General features: G+C 46.3%; 1 protein-coding gene across 4 annotated transcripts in view; it reads left to right on the plus strand.

Annotated features, from left to right (window-relative positions):
* Positions 1–20,940, plus strand: part of LOC106586418 (semaphorin-5B) — a 196,164-nt gene that overhangs the window by 146,822 nt on the left and 28,402 nt on the right. For all 4 annotated transcript variants that reach the window (XM_045707609.1, XM_045707610.1, XM_045707612.1 and 1 more), the window contains exons 10-16: positions 4,230–4,365; positions 5,382–5,592; positions 5,870–6,077; positions 17,820–17,937; positions 18,340–18,521; positions 19,282–19,425; positions 19,804–19,951. In XM_045707609.1, coding sequence (XP_045563565.1) covers positions 4,230–4,365; positions 5,382–5,592; positions 5,870–6,077; positions 17,820–17,937; positions 18,340–18,521; positions 19,282–19,425; positions 19,804–19,951 — 1,147 coding nt within the window. The remainder of the gene's footprint in view (positions 1–4,229; positions 4,366–5,381; positions 5,593–5,869; positions 6,078–17,819; positions 17,938–18,339; positions 18,522–19,281; positions 19,426–19,803; positions 19,952–20,940) is intronic.

Below are 20,940 nucleotides of genomic sequence, written 5' to 3' on the forward strand. Positions count from 1 at the left end.
TGTCGTACGGTACAGGGGATGCTGAGTGTGCTTTTTGTTTCTGCTGCGATGCAGGTATTCACTGAGGTTGGAAAAACATTTTTACCTTAACTGTGTCCCAAATTCCATAGGGCTCTGTTGAAAAGTAGTTCACTATATGGGGAATAGGGTACCATGTGGAACGCACTTGATGTATTTTTTCTGTGTTTTTTTTCTCCAATTGAGGTGAGGTGCACAGACTGCATTAGCTCCATATACCCTGCTGAGACTAGAGCCTGCCAATGATAGGCACAGCACATCTGTTAGTGTGTGTGCCCGTGCGTGCGTGTAATTGTGTTAGAAAGTATTTTGGAATCCAGGTGTCTCTATGCCACACATACAGTGTGTGTGTGTGTGTGTGTGTGTGTGTGTGTGTGTGTGTGTGTGTGTATATATATATATATATGGGATCCATATATGTACAGTGTATTCGGAAAGTATTCCATTCAGACCCTTTGACTTTCAAAGGTTTTTGTTTATTTTTTACTATGTTCTACATTGTAGAATAATAGTGAAGACATCAAAACTATGAAATAACACATATGGAATCATGTAGTTGTCACGCTTGTCGTTGGAAATGGAGGACCAAAACGCAGCAGGTATATGTATGCTCATCTTGCTTTTTAATAAATACAAAATGAACACCAAAATAACAAAGAACGAACGATCAACAAAAACAGTCTGGTAAGGCACAATGCTAAACACAGAATAATCACCCACAAATAACAAACACAAACACACCCTCATATATGGGACTCTCAATCAAAGGCAGATAGACAACACCTGCCTTCAACTGAGAGTCCCAACCCCAATTAACCAAACATAGAAACAGACATACTAGACAAATCATAGAATACCTGAAAACCAAACAGTGCCCAAAAACCCCGGAATACTTAAACCAAATGCCCCTTCAACAAAACACACCACCCCGAACCACATAAAACGAATACCCTCTGCCACGTCCTGACCAAACTACAATACCAATTAACCTTATACTGGTCAGGACGTGACAGTAGTAACCAAAAAAGTATTTTATATTTCAGATTCTTCAACGTAGCCATCCTTGGCATTCTCTCAACCAACTTCATGAGGAATACTTTTCCAACAGTCTTGACGGAGTTCCCACATATGCTGAGCACTTGTTGCCTGCTTTTCCTTCACTCTGCGGTCCAACTCATCCCAAACCATCTCAATTGGGTTGAGGTCAGGTGATTGTGGAGGCCAGGTAATCTGATGCAGCACTCCTTCACTTTCCTTGGTCAAATAGCTCTTACACAGCTTGGAGGTGTGTTTTGGGTCATTGTCCTGTTGGGAAAGAAAATTATCGTCCCACTTGGCGCGAACCAGATGGGATGGAGTATCACTACAGAATGCTGTGGTAGCTATGCTGGTTAAGTGTGCCTTGCTTCACGGTGGGAACCACACATGCGGAGATCATCCATTCACCTACAGTACTCTGCGTCTCACAAAAATACGGCGGTTAGAACCAAAAATCTCAAATTTGGACTCATCAGACCAAAGACAGATTTCTACCAGTCTAATGTCCATTGCCCGTGATTCTTGGCCCAAGCAAGTCTCTTCTTATTATTGGTGTCCTTTAGTAGTGGTTTCTTTGCAGCAATTCGACCATGAAGGCCTGATTCACGCAGTCTCCTCTGAACAGTTGATGTTGAGATGTGTCTGTTACTTGAACTCTGTGAAGCATTTATTTGGCCTGCATTCTAATGAACTTGTCCTCCGCAGCAGAGGTAACACTGGGTCTTCCATTCCTGTGGAGGTCCTCATGAGAGCCAGTTTCATCATAGCGCTTGATGGTTTTTGCGACTGCACGTGAAGAAACTTTCAAAGTTCTTCTAATTTTACGCATTGACTGACCTTCATGTCCCAAAGTAATGATGGACTGTTGTTTCTCTTTGCTAATTTGAGCTGTTCTTGCCATAATACAGTATGGTCTTTTACCAAATATGTCTATCTTCTGTATACCACCCCTACTGTACCTTGTCACAACACAACTGATTGGCTCAAACGCATTAAGAAGGAAAGAAATTTCACAAATGTTTTGGTTACAACATGTTTCCATGTGTTATTTCATAGTTTTCATGTCTTCACTGTTATTCTACAATATAGAAAATAGTAAAAATAAAGTCTAAAACCTTGAATGAGTAGGTGTGTTGGGACTTTTGACAGGTACTGTATATATGGGCCATCTGGTGTGATGAGTATCATCCATACTTGTCTGCTCTCTTTGATTCATCATCATAGAAGCCTTCACCACTGAGCTCCACTGATCATGTGCAGAAAAATGACAAAGTCCAGTGGATGTTGTTGAAGTCACCAGCTCTGGTTGGGCTCTTCTGCCTTGTTCTCCCATAACACTTTGCAGCCATAGGGGAACTGTACAATGACACAATAAAAACTGCTGTGTCATCCTGTCCAACTGGTTGGCTGGTGTGGTCAGGGACATCAACCTTTTACTCCCATAACACTGGCCATAGGGGAACGTCAGCCAGCCAGCCAGCCAGCCACAGTACCATGACACCACAGAAAGGGTTGTGTCATCTGTACCGACTGGCCGGCTGGCTTATGTAAGAACATGAAGGGCACTGTGGATTATATCTCCTCGGTATCCCTAGGCTACATCCCAAATGGCACTCTATTCCCTTTTTAGTTCACTACTTTTGACTAAGGCCTAAGTCTAAAGCTCTGCTCTGCTCTCTACTTGGCTGCTGATTGCCCTTTTTGTGAGAGGAGCAGAAGAGGGACTGGGCTCATGCTCCCTAAGCACTGCTTTCTGCCATTCTTTTTTTCACTGTTCTCATCCCTCTCTTTCTCCCTCTCTTTCCCCTCCACATTAAGACATAAAGACACAGTGAGCTGAGTGTGATTAAGAGGTTATGTTTAATACCAGAGGGACTGACTCATTGAGGGGAGGTTTTAAAATAGCCTAAATCTTTATTTTTCGGTTTAGACGTTAACAGTAACAATGGCTTCATTTGTAACTGTAACCACAGCCGTGCTCACAACCTAACACTTGGCTGCAGACTGCAGTCCCTGGGACACCACAGTGTCAGGGAGGCAGGGAGAGGGTGTGGTTAGTGGTTGTTGCAGCTAATTGTCTGTGGTTTTCTAAGTTGGGTTAGGTTTCTGGCTGCTCACCGCAGGAAGCACACTCACTCACCGATGCAGTCTCACACTCTCTGCAGAAACATTGAGAAGAGAGAAGGCAAACAAGCTACACACACACACACACACACACACACACACACACACACACACACACACACACACACACACACACACACACACACACACACACACACACACACACACACACACACACACACACACACACACACGCACACACACATTCAATAGCTGCTGTTCAATGTGCTGCAGGCTATTTCCCATCTCCTTTTGAAGCGTTGGCCAACCCCAGGGTTCCTCTGACAGTGTTAATGCATTTTTACAGAGCTCAATTGGATCACGATGGTTGCTAGATACAAACCACTAAAGTGTAGGGACAATGCACGTATATAAGGCATGTATGACATACAGTGTTCATACTGTTCTCTGTAAGAACATAACAGATATAGAAATGTATAAAAGAAGAACGTAACAAATGTCAAACCATACAGTGATTCCATAGGGCCCTATTTTATTGTACTCCTCACCATCCCCGTGCTACAGTATACCAGCCCATTTATGAGTGTGCTGGCATTCCATTCAAAGGAAAGTATAGAGTTTATTGTACAGTAAAGTCTGTTCAGTGCAGTGAGTGTGTGTGTGTGTGTGTGTGTGTGTGTGTGTGTGTGTGTGTGTGTGTGTGTGTGTGTGTGTGTGAGGCGAGGGGGGAGAGTGTGTGTGTGTGCGTGGGGCGAGGGGGGAGAATGTGTGTGTGTATCCTAATTCACTTTAGCAGTCTCATGACGATTGTGAAGCACAGACACCGCTTCCAGCAGAATCAGACACGGGCTGTAATGCACCTGTAAAAGATGGGACTGTTAGACAGTGTGGTGTACATAATGTATCAATTTGAGCTCTCATTTAGAGAGACGTATGGGCAACACTGTAACCTCTTTGTTCACTGGGTTTTTAACACTGTCTCTCTCTCTGTCCCTCTTCTCCCCCCTCTCTTATTCTCTCTTTCCATCTCTTTCTCTCTCTCTTTCTCCTCTCCCCCTCTCCTCGCCCTCTCTTTCTCTGTCCTACAGGAACAGTATAGCAGCGTCTGCAGTGTGTGCATTTAACCTCAGCTCCATCACCCAGGCCTTCAACGGGCCCTTCCGTTCCCAGGAGAATCCTCGCTCTACCTGGCTGCCCACCCCCAACCCCATCTCCAACTTCCAGGTACTACCCACCCCAACTTTCATGTACTGCCTACCACCAACCCCACCCCCAACTTCCAGGTACTGCCCACCCCCTTCCCCAAATTCCAGGTACTGCCCACCCCCAACCTCTTCCCCAACTTCCAGGTACTGCCCACCCCCAACCTCTTCCCCAACTTCCAGGTACTGCCCACCCAAACTCCACCCCCAACTTCCAGGTACTGCCCAGCCCCTTCCCCAACTGCCAGGTACTGCCCACCCAAACTCCACCCCCAACTTCCAGGTACTGCCCACCCCCAACCCCTTCCCTAACTTCCAGGTACTGCCCACCCACAACTTCCAGGTACTGCCCAACCCCTTACCCAACTTTCAGGTTTTGCCCACCCCCAACCCCTTCCCCAACTTCCAGGTTCTGCCCACCCCCAACCCCTCCCCCAACTTCCAGGTACTGCCCACCCAAACTCCACCCCCAACTTCCAGGTTAGTGCTGGTCTGGAGCAAAATCCTGCTCAGCCTGTGTGTCCCCAGAACCAGGACTAACAGACTCTGCATCTAGGTGGCACTGCATATAAGAACCAGGGATTATGCACCCCAAAGCCCACATCATTGACTTCTTAGCAATGCAACTGTAGCTTTATGAAGAAATTCATGTCATCCGGGATTTCAATAGCGTATTGTCGCTGTAGCTTGCCAGACACAGAGATGTTGTTTGCCAAACAACAATCATTACAGTGTAACAGTATTGTAGGTGTGAATAAGCGTGATTACTGGAGGAGAAAATGAGAAGGAAATGACCACAGGCAGAGGCATAGTCATTGTTGCTTTGAATAAATCAATACTATTAACATGAAGTATTATTCCTTTTCAGTTAACTTCTCTTTCTTTCTCTCTCTTTCTTTTTCTTTCTTTCTTTCCCTCTGTCTTTCTTCCCTTTCTCCTGCTCTCTCACTCCTCTCTCTGGCACTCTCTCTCACCTCCCCTTCCCTCCCTCTCCTGTATCTCTTCCTCTTTCTCCCCTCCCCCCTCCCCTCCCCTCAGTGTGGTACCATAGATGATGGCGGCGGTCCTAACGATGGTCTGACGGAGCGCAGCCTCCAGGATGCCCAGCGGCTGTACCTGATGAACGACGTGGTGCAGCCCGTCTCTGTGGACCCCTTGGTCATGCAGGATGACGTGCGCTTCTCCAGGCTGGTGGTGGACATCGTACAGGGCCACGACACACTCTACCATGTCATGTACATCGGCACAGGTCAGTTGAGTTCAAAGGTCAGGGGTCAATCAATTAAATTGACTTATAAAGGAAAGGGCACATTAGCTAGGTAAATCTCCCTAGAAGGAAGAAACCTAGAGAGGAACCCGACACCCTTCACTAGCTGTCCAGCCAAAGGATGTTCTATTGTGATATTATAGAGCTCTGAGTTTTTCCTAGCCACATGACCTGAATAGGAAAACCTCTTGAATCTAGGCTGTATACAGTACAATCAATGATTTCTCATCATCTTCTTCCTCCTCTCTCCTCCAATCAGAGTACGGCACCATCCTGAAGGCTCTTGCGACCACCAATAAGAGCCTTCAAGGGTGTTACCTGGAGGAGATCCAGCTCTTCCCCGCTGGGGTGCAGGAGCCAATCTTGAGCCTGCAGATCCTTCAAAGTGATAGGTCACTGTTCGTAGGACTCAACAACAGAGTTCTGAAGATCCCTCTGGAGAGATGCTCCAACTACAAGACTGAGATGTGAGTTTCTTACATTTTTCTGTTTTGTATAAGTGCAATAAAAGCCAACCTGGCCAACAAACCCAACCTTATGGAAGAGTACAGGTGAGCAAAAGCTGCAACTACAAGACTGAGACATGAGTGTCTCAGACTGAGAATTATTCCACATTCTGCATGTCATCCCAGGGTTGTGGTCAGTGGTGATGTGGATGGTAAACGCAAAGAGACACATCTTACCAACCTTTCGCGGGAAAAAACATTGAAAGTATAGGAAGTGTTCATTTTTTCACCGCTACCGGCAATCGGAGTTTGCGCACCTATTTCTTTACCACTACATCACTGGTTGTGGTATATTACCATAGAAATGTACAGTGTTGTTTATTGCTTACTTATAGTCACTTGCCATGAGTATAAAGTGCTGGAATTATACCAGCCTGAGTTACTGACTGTGTTGTCTTATCCCTTGGGACTCTGTACTAATATATTCATTATTTGATGATACACTACCAAAACAATAACACATTTAATTTGTTGCGGTGTTGCTTTTAATTAACGAAGCAGTGTTTCTAAAAAGAGTGAGAACAGAGAAAGGAAGGAAGCCTTACTTTATCTTTTACTGTCTCTCTGATTCAGGCTCATTTAGCTGTAGACATGTGGCTCAGACTCTGCCCTGCCTGACTCCTGCCAGTTCAATATGAGTCTCTGAGTGTGAACTCTGCTCAATGCTCTGGCTGTCATCTCCAGAATAAGCTGCCTGATGGCTGCCTCTGTCGTTCATCTAAACCTCCCCTCTCTCTCTCACGGCTGAGTGAGGAGGAGAAAAGCCCTCCCCTCTCCCTCTCTCCCTCTCTCGTTCTCTCTCTCTGCTCTCTGTTTGTCAGGCCTTATGCATTTCATCAATGCTTTCAATCAACTCTCTAGAGCTGCATCCATGCTTTGTCAGCTCGCTGTGCAATATACACGTGCGAGTGTGCATGAAGGGCAACCGACTGTATAGGAGATTGTTGTGTGTGGAGGTGTGTGTGCGTGTGTGTGTGCGTGCGCGTGTCTGTGTGTGTGTGGGTGGGGGGGGGGGCTCATGCATATGATGAATCAGCTCGCTCCTTTCTCCATCACGTCACCAGCAGTAACACACACACAGACGCGCACACACACACACTCACTCCTCTCCGTCAGGTACAGTGGTGAATACTAAACAAGGTGTGAGTGAGGAGATGTGAGAGCAGAGCAGAGCAGAGCGGAAGCCTCTGTAGCCAGGCCTATTTAAAACACAGTGGGGTGGAATAATCACACTGGGCTTCAAGGGCACACCAGGGGAACACTGTCCTTAATCCTGCGTGCTGCCTTATATCTGCCAGCCTCAGTAGCAGACACAGTCAGTTGTCAGGGGACACAGAGAGAGAAAACCATGCAGGACTGCAAATATACATGACAGGTGACGGGCTGTCAATCACTGTGATTTATTATGATATCTAAGGTCGGCTCTGAACATGCAGGAAAGTGTGAAGGGCCTATTATTCTTTAGTTTAGGCTTTTAGGAAATCTTATTCAAATTAAAGTTCATGCAGAATGCATACATTTCACAGCCATAGATACAGACACAAACAGGACTTACACAGAAATTGACATGGTTCTATTTTCTGTCTTTGCATATTGTTTGTCATTGCACTCCCAGGCTATTCTGTGTCTCAGCCCTCTGCCCCAGTGTCATTATATCAGTCTGCAGGATACAGTCCCAGGACAACAACACTCTGCCTCTGTGTCATTAAATCAGTCTGCAGGATACAGCCCCAGGACAACAACACTCTGCCTCTGTGTCATTAAATCAGTCTGCAGGATACAGCCCCAGGACAACAACACTCTGCCTCTGTGTTATTATATCAGTCTGCAGGAGACAGTCCCAGGACAACAACACTCTGCCTCTGTGTCATTAAATCAGTCTGCAGGATACAGCCCCAGGACAACAACACTCTGCCTCTGTGTTATTACATCAGTCTGCAGGAGACAGTCCCAGGACAACAACACTCTGCCTCGGTGTTATTAAATCAGTCTGCAGGATACAGCCCCAGGACAACAACACTCTGCCTCTGTGTTATTATATCAGTCTGCAGGAGACAGTCCCAGGACAACAACACTCTGCCCCTGTGTCATTAAATCAGTCTGCAGGAGACAGTCCCAGGACAACAACACTCTGCCTCTGTGTCATTACATCAGTCTGCAGGAGACAGCCCCAGGACAACAACACTCTGCCTCTGTGTCATTAAATCAGTCTGCAGGATACAGCCCCAGGACAACAACACTCTGCCTCTGTGTCATTACATCAGTCTGCAGGAGACAGCCCCAGGACAACAACACTCTGCGTCTGTGTTATTATATCAGTCTGCAGGAGACAGCCCCAGTACAACAACACTCTGCCTCTGTGTTATTACATCAGTCTGCAGGAGACAGTCCCAGGACAACAACACTCTGCCTCTGTGTTATTACATCAGTCTGCAGGAGACAGTCCCAGGACAACAACACTCTGCCTCTGTGTTATTACATCAGTCTGCAGGAGACAGCCCCAGGACAACAACATTCTGCCTCTGTGTTATTACATCAGTCTGCAGGAGACAGTCCCAGTACAACAACACTCTGCCTCTGTGTCATTAAGTCAGTCTGCAGGAGGCAGCCCCAGGACAACAACACTCTGCCTCTGTGTTATTACATCAGTCTGCAGGAGACAGTCCCAGGACAACAACACTCTGCCTCTGTGTTATTACATCAGTCTGCAGGAGACAGTCCCAGTACAACAACACTCTGCCTCTGTGTCATTAAGTCAGTCTGCAGGAGGCAGCCCCAGGACAACAACACTCTGCCTCTGTGTTATTACATCAGTCTGCAGGAGACAGTTCCAGGACAACAACACTCTGCCTCTGTGTTATTACATCAGTCTGCAGGAGACAGCCCCAGTACAACAACACTCTGCCTCTGTGTTATTACATCAGTCTGCAGGAGACAGCTCCAGGACAACAACACTCTGCCTCTGTGTTATTACATCAGTCTGCAGGAGACAGTCCCAGGACAACAACACTCTGCATCTGTGTCATTAAATCAGTCTGCAGGAGACAGTCCCAGGACAACAACACTGTGCATCTGTGTTATTAAATCAGTCTGCAGGAGACAGCCCCAGGACAACAACACTCTGCCTCTGTGTTATTACATCAGTCTGCAGGAGACAGTCCCAGGACAACAACACTCTGCCTCTGTGTTATTAAATCAGTCTGCAGGAGACAGCCCCAGGACAACAACACTCTGCCTCTGTGTTATTACATCAGTCTGCAGGAGACAGTCCCAGGACAACAACACTCTGCCTCTGTGTTATTAAATCAGTCTGCAGGAGACAGTCCCAGGACAACAACACTCTGCCTCTGTGTTATTACATCAGTCTGCAGGATACAGCCCCAGGACAACAACACTCTGCCTCTGTGTTATTACATCAGTCTGCAGGAGACAGCCCCAGGACAACAACATTCTGCCTCTGTGTTATTACATCAGTCTGCAGGAGACAGTCCCAGTACAACAACACTCTGCCTCTGTGTCATTAAGTCAGTCTGCAGGAGGCAGCCCCAGGACAACAACACTCTGCCTCTGTGTTATTACATCAGTCTGCAGGAGACAGTCCCAGGACAACAACACTCTGCCTCTGTGTTATCACATCAGTCTGCAGGAGGCAGCCCCAGGACAACAACACTCTGCCTCTGTGTTATTACATCAGTCTGCAGGAGACAGTTCCAGGACAACAACACTCTGCCTCTGTGTTATTACATCAGTCTGCAGGAGACAGCCCCAGTACAACAACACTCTGCCTCTGTGTTATTACATCAGTCTGCAGGAGACAGCTCCAGGACAACAACACTCTGCCTCTGTGTTATTACATCAGTCTGCAGGAGACAGTCCCAGGACAACAACACTCTGCATCTGTGTCATTAAATCAGTCTGCAGGAGACAGTCCCAGGACAACAACACTGTGCCTCTGTGTTATTAAATCAGTCTGCAGGAGACAGCCCCAGGACAACAACACTCTGCCTCTGTGTTATTACATCAGTCTGCAGGAGACAGTCCCAGGACAACAACACTCTGCCTCTGTGTTATTAAATCAGTCTGCAGGAGACAGCCCCAGGACAACAACACTCTGCCTCTGTGTTATTACATCAGTCTGCAGGAGACAGTCCCAGGACAACAACACTCTGCCTCTGTGTTATTAAATCAGTCTGCAGGAGACAGTCCCAGGACAACAACACTCTGCCTCTGTGTTATTACATCAGTCTGCAGGAGACAGCCCCAGGACAACAACACTCTGCCTCTGTGTTATTACATAAGTCTGCAGGAGACAGCCCCAGGACAACAACACTCTGCATCTGTGTTATTACATCAGTCTGCAGGAGACAGCCCCAGGACAACAACACTCTGCCTCTCTGTCATTAAATCAGTCTGCAGGAGGCAGCCCCAGGACAACAACACTCTGCCTCTGTGTTATTACATCAGTCTGCAGGAGACAGCCCCAGTACAACAACACTGTGCCAGAAGCCTATAAAGAGGTTATGTCTTTCTGACTTGGATTATCCAAAGAGGACCTCTCCCTTTCTCTGTCCCCCTCTTTCTCCGTAGGCGTGGCGGATGTCAGTGGGTGTTATGAAGGACACCCACCAGGTGGGGTGTCAAAACACTAGTCCCATTGTCCTGCTGTCTGTCTGTCTGGCTGACCCGGCCAGGCTCTTCTCCAGTCGGTCAGTGGCCTAGCCTGATCTGTGGGTGGCCCTCCCAATCCCAATCACACATACAGCCTTTCATAATGAAACCTCATAATAACTAGTGGAACTACAGCAATACATCAATTCATATTGGCTTCTTCAGACCCCTCTGTGTGACACAATGGAGGTTTCTATGGAGCAGTCTTGTGTAGAAAAGCTACAGAGGCCATGGCATGGTTTACTTTTAAGTCTAAAGTTATCAGTTTCTTTACAGAGATAACCCCTCGCTCTGGAAAAGGGTCCTCTGTTACCACATGAATGGCAGTACTATACTAGTGTTCAGCCAGAGAAGGAAATGATTGGTTCTGTCTTTGCCCCCTATATTAGCATGGATAGACTGTTGATGGAAATACAGCACTGGGAAATCTCATCATGTTTAAGTGCAGTTATTATTATACTTTTTTATATCTGTTGCCATTCAGAGGGTGAATGGGCAAGACAAAGATTGTAAGTGCCTTTGAACGGGGCATGGTAGTAGGTGCCAGGCGCACCAGTTTGAGTGTCAAGAACTGCAATGCTGCTGGGTTTTTCACACTCAACAGTTTCCCGTGTGTATCAAGAATGGTTCACCACCCAAAGGACATCCAGCCAACTTGACACAACTGTGGGAAGCATTGGAGTCAACATGGGTCAGCATCCCTGTGGAACGCTTTGGACACCTTGCAGAGTCCATGTCCTGATGAATTAAGGTTGTTCTGAGGGCAAAAGGGGGTGCAACTCAATATTAGGAAGGACGTTCAGTGTATTTTTAGCTAATGTGTACAGCTTTGTACAGTACAGAGTGCCTGGCGTCTGTTTAGGGATCAAATCAGCCATATTGCTTTGCACAGTGTTGTCTGTTTAGTGGTGACTTATTGCTATGTGCTGCACCGCCTACAGAGGTGGTATAGTCTGCCCTCTCTTAGTGGAAATTACATCTGACCTCCCCAATGGCCACTACCTACTGCTAAGTACAGCCTCCACCTCCTCTCTCTCTCTCCTTCTCTCTGTGTTTTCCCTCTCGAACTCACGCTCTCACTCTCACCTCTACTTTCTGTAAGTAAGTAGCCTTATTTATTCTGCAGCGGCTGCAGTGTTGTTTGCATGGTAGTGATACGTTGTAGCCAAGCTGCGCCAGCAAAGCAGCTCTGTCAACACTTTCACTGAGGCATGGTGTTCCAGGTCCATACATACAGCTCAATGGCAGGACCGGGAGGTGGCGTAAAATGTTGTGAATGTGTTAAATCAGGATAGAATCCCTGAGATGCTAACCACTTCCCCCTACTTCCCTGCCAACCTCGTAAGTGTAGTACCCTTTATGTTTAGGTGGTGAAGGTGAAGACCGAGTAGGAGTGGGAGTTTTGCTTGCTTTGTGATTTACAGTACTACCGTAGCTGCAACCAGCCAGTCAGGGGAGGTAGCAGACTAATGGGTCTGTGCTGCAGGATTTTATAACAACATCATGAAACCACAAGTGGCTGTCTCAGTGTGTTCACCATGAACATGACCAGCTCATTTTTCCAGTGTAGAAGTTCAATGATTTCCTGATGCTCTCTAGCTCAGGGAACTTCAGGTGTTTTCATTGTTTATTAAATTATTTTCACAATTAGACCATTTGTGGATAGCAACCATGTCTACAGCTCTATTCCACGGACCCTCAGGCAAAATAATAGTTATTTGCTTTTACAGGTGGGAACTATTCAATTCTCAAGTTTATTGTAATGCCTCTGGGCATTTTTTTAATCTTATAAACCCTTGTCATCAGCATTGAGTCCTGAGGTTGGGCCCTGGGGACAATAATAACCTCTTTATATACAGTATTCTGGCCGTAACATCTCCAGAGCGTCCCAGGAGCCCTGAATAAATCCAGTGTTTTATTGTCTGTGTGAGAAGAACTTTAATTCCACCCACTGGTCCTCTTCAGTCCTCAGTAGAGCCAATTTATGATCTGTTGATGCAGCCGCCAGCCTGTCAACAGGGTTCTAAAACACAGTGCTGTTAAGCCTGTATGAACACTCCACTCCCAGGAACACACCAGGGAGCCATGGACAGAGAGGGAGAAGGGAGAGAGAGAATGGGGGAGAGAGGGGATTGAGAGAGACGGAGAGGGAGGGAGGAGGGATTGAGGGAGGTAGGGAGGGAGGGAGGAGGGATTGATAGGGAGAGGGGGGATTGAGATAGAGGGAGGAGGGGGAGAGGGGGGAAAGTAATCACAAAGTGTACGTATTTATCACTGGTGCAGAATGTTTTTGCTTTTAACGGGCTCTCCTCTCTGGCAAACCCCCAATATTAAAACCATTTATATTTCTCTCTCTATCACTCTCTCACTCACTCTCTCTCGCTCTTATTCTCTCTCCCTCTCTATCCCTCTCTCTTTCACACATATTCTTTCCCCATCTCTGTCTTTCTCCCTCCTTCCATCTTTCTCCTTCTTCCTCCTTCAGCCTTTATTTGGGCAGGCAGTTTGTCTTAACCTGCCTCCCACCCTCCCAGCTCCCCAGATGCTGACAAACCTTCCCTCTTTTTCAGTGAGGTTGTACTGTCTGCTCTCCCTTCCCCTCTCTTCTCCTCACTCTGTCTCTCACCTCTCTGTCTCCTGCTACTATGTGTGCACTGTAGTTTAGTATCAGTGAGGTGACCATCACCCCCCTCCCCCATAGGACAGTAGAAGAGGGATAGAGGAAGGACAGCGCAGCAGACAAGAGGACAACTCAGTAGGCAGAAGGCTCCTTCTGGCAGGCAGCCATCTTTCTGCCACTGGACGTTTCAGCCCTCCTCAGCCCAGCCCTCTAGCACGGTGCTATGAGGCTAATTGGATCCTGAGCTGCGATTAGCGTGTAACGCTACGCTAGAACGGGGGATTTATCTAGCCAAAGGTTTATGATGAACCACGGCCGGCACGGCAGAGCAGCCCAGTGTAGGTTGGAGGGAAGCCCCAGGGACAGAGCCTCTCTTCTGGGATGAGGAAGCCTTGAAGCTGGCCTGTCCCCTGGGGGGGTGGGGTACTATACTGTACTGTACAGCCATTCAGGAAGCTGCCCTCCATTTGCATTTCAGACGTCCCCAATATGCCTATTGGCTATCACAGCTTACATTTCTAATCAGAATATTTACACAACCTGTCTGTCTGTTTCTGTCTTGTTTACAATTATGAGGTCATGATTTGCAGTTAAACGGAAAGTGATAACTGCTGTCTTTATGACGTTCTATTAACAGGCCTACAAAAGGACAGCAAGTTTACAGCTCTCACAATCCCTTTTAAAATGTCCATTAAGCCCCGTGGCGAACTCTGGAGATTTATCACAAGCTGTCTGTCGACAGCCAAGCCACATTGTTTTATCGTTTGGTTTATTTTTACCGGTCGCTCTGTTTAAAATTTAACAGCCCATGTTTTGTTTTGTGGCTTCACTGTTTTGATATAGTGTGCTATGTCACCGCTAAACGAGGCTGGTGAATGAAATATCAGTATGGTGTCTTTGGTTGGTGTCAGAACCATACCAGCCTTCTCTCCTTCTCTCTTTCCTTTAATCTTTATATCTCCCTTAGTCTTCTCTCTCACAGTCATTCAAATACACACACACACACACACACACACACACACACACACACACACACACTACAAAACCGTTGTTGGGGAAGTTACTCTAAAAATATAGTTTACCAAGCTACCAATTAATGAAGTTCATTTACACTACAGCTACCCTTGAGAAAATGATACTTTACTTAAGAGCCCATAAGTAAGCATTTCACTGTAAGGTTGTATTTGTTGTATTTGGAGCATGTGACAAATTCTATTTGATTTGACATGTAGTTCGCTACTCCCCAACACTGTGCAAATCCCACATTCCTCTCTATCAGCAGACTCCATCACATGTAGACTCTTAGAAAAAAGGCTTCCAATCTCTACATCAAGCCATATATCATATTTCCCAGCATGCTCTATTGTGTGGTGATTTTCAGAATTGTTTGTTTTAGTATCTGTGTTTTTGCATGTACAATCATTGGGCGGAAGGTAGCCTAGTGGTTAGAGTGTTAGACTAGTAACAGAAAGGTTGCAAGATCGAATCCCTGAGCTGGCAAGGTAAAATGCTGTCGTTCTGCCCCTGAACAAGGCAGTTAACCCACTGTTCCTAGGCCGTCATTAAAAATAAGAATTTGTTCTTGACTTGTCTAGTTAAAAAAATGGTTGATCCAATCTGTTAGTAATTTGACTTATTGCACATGTGACTGAGATGGTTATTCCAGTTTTAGATGATTGAGGTAGTCTCAGTATTTCATCTGCCCTACGCTGGCAGTCATTGTGAATGCAGGTTGCGGGTGATAAAACATCTCACTTGTTGGCTATCCTAACCCTGGCTGGATTCCAATAGGAATTAAACATCGCTTTGCAAGCCAGCATAATGTGACTTGCAGGCCTGATGTGGCCTGAAAAGCAGGAGTAAAACAACTTTTCAAGCCAGCATAATGTGACTCTGTAAAGGGATCTACCTAGCACCAAAAAGGGTTCCCTTATGGGGACAAACTGAAGAATCGTACATGGTTCTACTTTTCTGAGTGTACCTGCTCCCACTTCATCCCTTACAGAGCCTACACCAGAGCCTTGTCTGTAGCTGGCTGGCTGATCTCCTTTACTTTTACAATGCCCTGTTTTGTTATATAAATGTTGAGAGCTTTGGCTGGCCAACAGTTGATGCAGCTGGAGAAAGGTCAGATGGGATCGTGGGCTAAACCCACTAGTCTGCACTGTAAATCCTACAAAAAAAGGTGCTATGTAGAACCTAAAATGGTTGTTCGGATATCCCCATAGGAGAACCCTTTGAAGAACCCTTTTTGGTTCCAGGGAGAACCCTTTTGGGTTCCATGAAGGACCTTTTCCACTGAGGGGTGGAAAAAGGGTTCTCCTATGGGAACAGCCAATTAACCATTTTAGGTTCTGGATAGCACCTTTTTTGTACGATTTACAGTGCAGACTAGTGAGTTTAGCTTACTGTCCACACTGCGTGTGTGTGTTTGTGTTTGTGCATACTTGTATGTGCGTGCATGTGAGAGAGAAAGAGACAGAGAGAGAACGGGATTACCCCCAATCTCTTTATCCAAAGTATTCCTATGAGGCCCATTGTTACAGTAAGCTGGCATGAGTAAGGTGAGCAGACGGGACGGTTGGCATGCCCTGCGGTGATGTTTGTACTGCAGGGTGGCTCTCCTTTTCTCTCTGGTAAACCCGTCTTCCACTGCCCCTCTCGCTCACTGCACTCGTCAAAAACCGTCAACTCAGCATTCTTTTCAAGCTGACGCATTTTCATAGTCTTAAGAGCTTACATGGATGGCTGGCTTTCATCGCTGTGTGTGTGTGTGTGTGTGTGTGTGTGTGTGTGTGTGTGTGTGTGTGTGTGTGTGTGTGTGTGTGTGTGTGTGTGTGTGTGTGTGTGTGTGTGTGTGTGTGTGTGTGTGTGTGTGTGTGTGTGTGTGTGTGTGTGTGTGTGTGTGTGTGTGTGTGTGTGTGTGTGTGTGTGTGTGTGTGTGTGTGTGTGTGTGTGGTAGAAGAGAGAGAGATTTCTCCCTTGTAATTAATGAGACCAGGTCCAGTGTAAACTCTTTCAGCTGAAGGCATTTTAGCTTTGAGGTGTGCGCCCCGAGGGTGTGTGCTCGGGCCTGACTTCTGTAACGGAGGGTAATTGGAGCTCAGATCTGCACCATGCTCTTAGATATTATCCTCCTCTAAGAAAGAGATCTGCTTTACAATGAATTATTATGCACAACCACCTAGCTTCTTAAGTGTGAGTGTTTAGACTGTCTGTAAGCAGCATTGTGTGTCTGAGTAAACAGAATGTACACTAACAGGCAGCTAAACGTTATCAACATGTTATGCTTGCCAGGTCTTCACCCTCTCATTTACCACTCATTTAAAGCTATGGTGCAGCAGAAGCGTTCCCGTCTCTCTGATGTCACCACAGCCACACCACAACAACATGGGTCCCTTCCCATCGCCTCTCTCTCCCTCTAGCTCTGTGTCAGGCCATCTCTGATGCAGGTTGATACAATATGTCAGCTCAGCACTAACTCCTAAAACACCTTCCCCACTGCAGGACTAGGCTTGGCTGTGTGTTCTGTAACAACACAAAGTGATGCTTCAACCTCGTAGCTGAAACACCAGAGGCCCCACTCAAATAAACCAAGGGGGCTGGTGCCAAGAATAATATTCTCTTTCTTTCTCTCTGCTAGCTAAGGGGGCTGTAGAGAGGTAGTACAGGCAGGAAATAGGGAGCAGACATGGGTTCAAATAGTATCTGAGATCTTTCAAATACTTCAAGCATTTGCTTTAGCCTGCCTGGAACTTGTTGGGACTTTTCACTTTTCTATTGGTTTTACAGCAACAGACAAGCTCAATCAAGTGTTTGAAATTATATCAAATACTATTGAACCCAGGTCTGCTAGGGAGGCAGTCAGTAGTTGGTACAGGGCAGTAAGGACTGATGTGTTTATTACAATAAGTTCTCTCTTTCTCTCTATTTCTCTCTCTTTTCTCTCTCTTTCGCTCTTTCTTTTGCCCTCTCTCTGCACTCACTCTCTCCCTCTCTCTCCAGCTCTCTCTTTCCCTCCCCATCTTTCTCTCGCTCCCTCTCACTCCCTGTCTCCCACGGCCTAACTTAATCATTAACAGGTTTAGATTTAATTACCCCTCATTAAGCTCCTGTTTTACTGGGAACTTGCATATTTCATCGCTGTTTGGTTGCTGCACGGCTGTGTGTTTGTGTGGGGGGGGGACTGATTTGTTTACCTCTAGTCAGACGCTCCTTAGTTTAGGAATCACAGGGGTGCGGGCTGTGTGCCTGGAGGGAGCTGGAGTTTATTTGTACATGGTTTAGTGGGCCGGCCTCACAGGGCTGGTGGGTGTTCTTTGCTTGTGTTTACTACTTTGACTGACTGCTCTCTCTCTATCCTTCACCATCTCCCTATCCCTCCCCCTCTCCTCCATCTCTCTTGCCCCCTGTAGGCTATGCCTGGAGGCCCGGGACCCATACTGTGGCTGGGACAGGAAACAGAGGCGATGTACCACCCTGGAGGATAGCTCTAACATGAGCCAGTGGAGTCAGAACATCACTGTCTGTCCGGTAAGTGCCAACAGGGACCCCCAATTCCCCCTACTCCACTCGTTTTGTTATTTCCCTAGGTGTCACTATTGTCACTGGTAAGCCCCTGGAGCTGCCTGCGTCACTGCTGGCTGTCTGACAACCTAGAATACCTGCACTCTGCCTGGTCTCTCCTGGGGACTCTGGCCATATACAGTACAGTATTAGTCTGACAGTTTAACATTGTAACAGTTTGTTTTGCCTTGGGGACTCAGTTTGTCCAGGTTGCCCTCGGAAAATGTTTTTAGCCTCAGGTGTCTTTCCTGATTTAAATAAAGGTAAAATAACAGTTTTCCTGTCAAGGTTATTGTCACATGATTAATGATATCCAGTAAATTCCCTGACACTCTTATCTCTCTTTCTCTGCCCTGTGTGGATTTTCAGCTGAGGAACCAGATCACCATTGGCGGCTTTGGACCCTGGGCAGCGTGGCAACAATGCAGCTACGACGACGGCGAAGGCACCAGCACCTGTCTGTGTCGCTCCAGGGAGTGTGACAACCCTCCAGCTCGCTGTGGTGGGAGGAACTGTGAGGGGCCCACCATCGAAGTCTCCAACTGTTCAAGGTATGTAAAACAAATAGGCATTTATATAGATCCTGACTGGAGGATTGCGGATTTCCTGCTTCTTCCCTCATTCCCAGCAGGATTTCTGGAAAACCTGGTAATTTGGGGAAAGTTACAGGAATTTTGCCACCCTAACCACCAACCATCATCTCATTTAGGGTGTGAAATAACAACCCATTTCCTATATTGTGTACTACTCATGAACTCGGGTCAAAAGTAGTGCAGTACATAAGGGATAGGGTGCCATTTTAGACGCAGCCTCAGCTATGTCTGTCTGTCTGGAATTGGCTATTGAATGTTGAGAAATGCTTTCAGAGGAACAGAGCACTTAAGCAGATTGAAGAATGTGTTTCTGGTGTCACATTTAGCTCCTGAGCAAGTGGTTTTGCTTCCCTCTCAGAATCACAAATTAGGGGCATATTCATAAGTGTGTTGAGTGCTTAAAGAGATTGAACGGAATCTTAAGCACTTACAAATTTGTACTACTATAATGCATATTTTAGGGAAAATATCTCTAATGTTTTGGTACAAAATATTCTGTAGTCTTTTTCGTTTACCTGGAATATTGGAACCGTTTTTTACCTGAAACTTTTCATTTTAGATTTTACAAATAAAAGTTTTACTCTGTATTCATCAAGCCATCGTTTCCGTTTGGACTCATTGGACTTATTGGATGTACATCTCAATCTTGAAACTGGTTTCCCCACGGCGCTACAGGATTCTTTGAACCTCCTATAACATCACGTTTCTGTTGCCGTAGAAACGGAGGCTGGACCCCCTGGTCGTCATGGGGACAGTGCAGCACCACCTGTGGAACAGGGTTTGAGATGCGCCAGCGCTCCTGCAACAACCCGTCGCCCCGTCACGGGGGTCGCGTGTGTGTGGGCCCCGTCAGGGACGAAAGGTGAGAGGAGAGGGGGAGATGGCAGGTCTATTTGTGAGAGAACTATGTGAACAAATGTTGGTTATGTAATACTTTTATCATGTCATTTTTTTGCTGAATAATGAACGTGTTCCCTTGACTCAAAAGAGCAAAACTCTCAAACATGTATAGGTGATTTACTAAGAAAGGACATTCATGATTAATTTATGAGACATGTTTTGCACTTTTCAGTAACAGTATTGGCCCTCAGTATCTTTTTGGGCATGATGGTCTTATGTAAATATCAGCCCTCGTACACACGCCAGTGCCTCTCACCGTGTAAGGCAGAAGACAAATTTACATTTCTTCCAAAATGGATGTCAGTTTCTACCCTCCCGTCTCCTCTCCTCTCCTCTCTAGGTTCTGTAACGAGGGTGTGTCATGTCCCCAGCCTATCTTCTGGGCCCCGTGGGGTTCCTGGACTAAGTGCAGTGCTGAGTGTGGAGGTGGGGTCCACTCCAGGGTCAGGAGCTGTGAGAATGGGAACAGCTGCCCAGGCTGCGCACTGGTACGATATGGATGGATGGACGGATGGACGGATGCATGCACACGCACACACACACACACACACACACACACACACACACACACACACACACACACACACACACACACACACACACACACACACACACACACACACACACCTCTTGGCCCACAGAGCTGCTCTGGACCAGTATGTGAGCCTGAGAGGCGCCCCTTAGCCCTTCCAGTCCCCAAAGTGCGCTTTTTGTTGATGGTAGAATTTAACCAAAAGGTTACAAAAATTATTTTTTTACAAATTGGTTGTTGTTGTTGTTCTGAACCTACTGCCCGCATGTCGTCGTTAAATTCTCATCTATGTTTCAGAACCAAAAAGTTGTGTGTCTTGATTGTTGGTAAAGGACCATTCATCAGCACAAAGGCCAGTGTGCATATCCAAATTAGTGACCAGAAAAAATTTCCTCCAGTTCTTCCTGGAATAAACAGATAGGTCTACGTTTATCATCCATATAAAATACAGTTTATCTACTACTGACTCATCTTTACCAGAACTATGATAGGCTACCTGGGGATTTTATTGATACTTTTCATAATTCAGATAGGCCTAATTTGGGTGGTACTGGTGATGTGTCTAAAGATAAGCTGCTGTAACATCACAGTGACTTCAATATTATGGAATTAAGATGTAACATATTCTGGTGAATTTATGAAGATATGTGTGAGGAAGCACAGGTCTACTCGGCAGCCAACAAGCACTCTGCAGGCAGGCTGCCCTCTAAAATAATGGAGTGGTATGAACACAACATGCTTTCCATCAGATCCTGCAACATTCGCTTCAAGTAGGCGTAGGATTTTGCTCTAGTTGACCTGGCCTCCACAATCACCTGACCTCAACCCAATTGAGATGGTTTAGGATGAGTTGAACCGCAGAGTGAAGGAAAAGCACCCAACAAGCACTCAGCATATGTGGGAACTCCTTCAAGACTGTTGGAAAAGCAATCCAGGTGAAGCTGA

This window comes from Salmo salar, chromosome ssa25 (assembly GCF_905237065.1).
Source record: "Salmo salar chromosome ssa25, Ssal_v3.1, whole genome shotgun sequence".
Classification (NCBI taxonomy): Eukaryota; Metazoa; Chordata; class Actinopteri; order Salmoniformes; family Salmonidae; genus Salmo; species Salmo salar.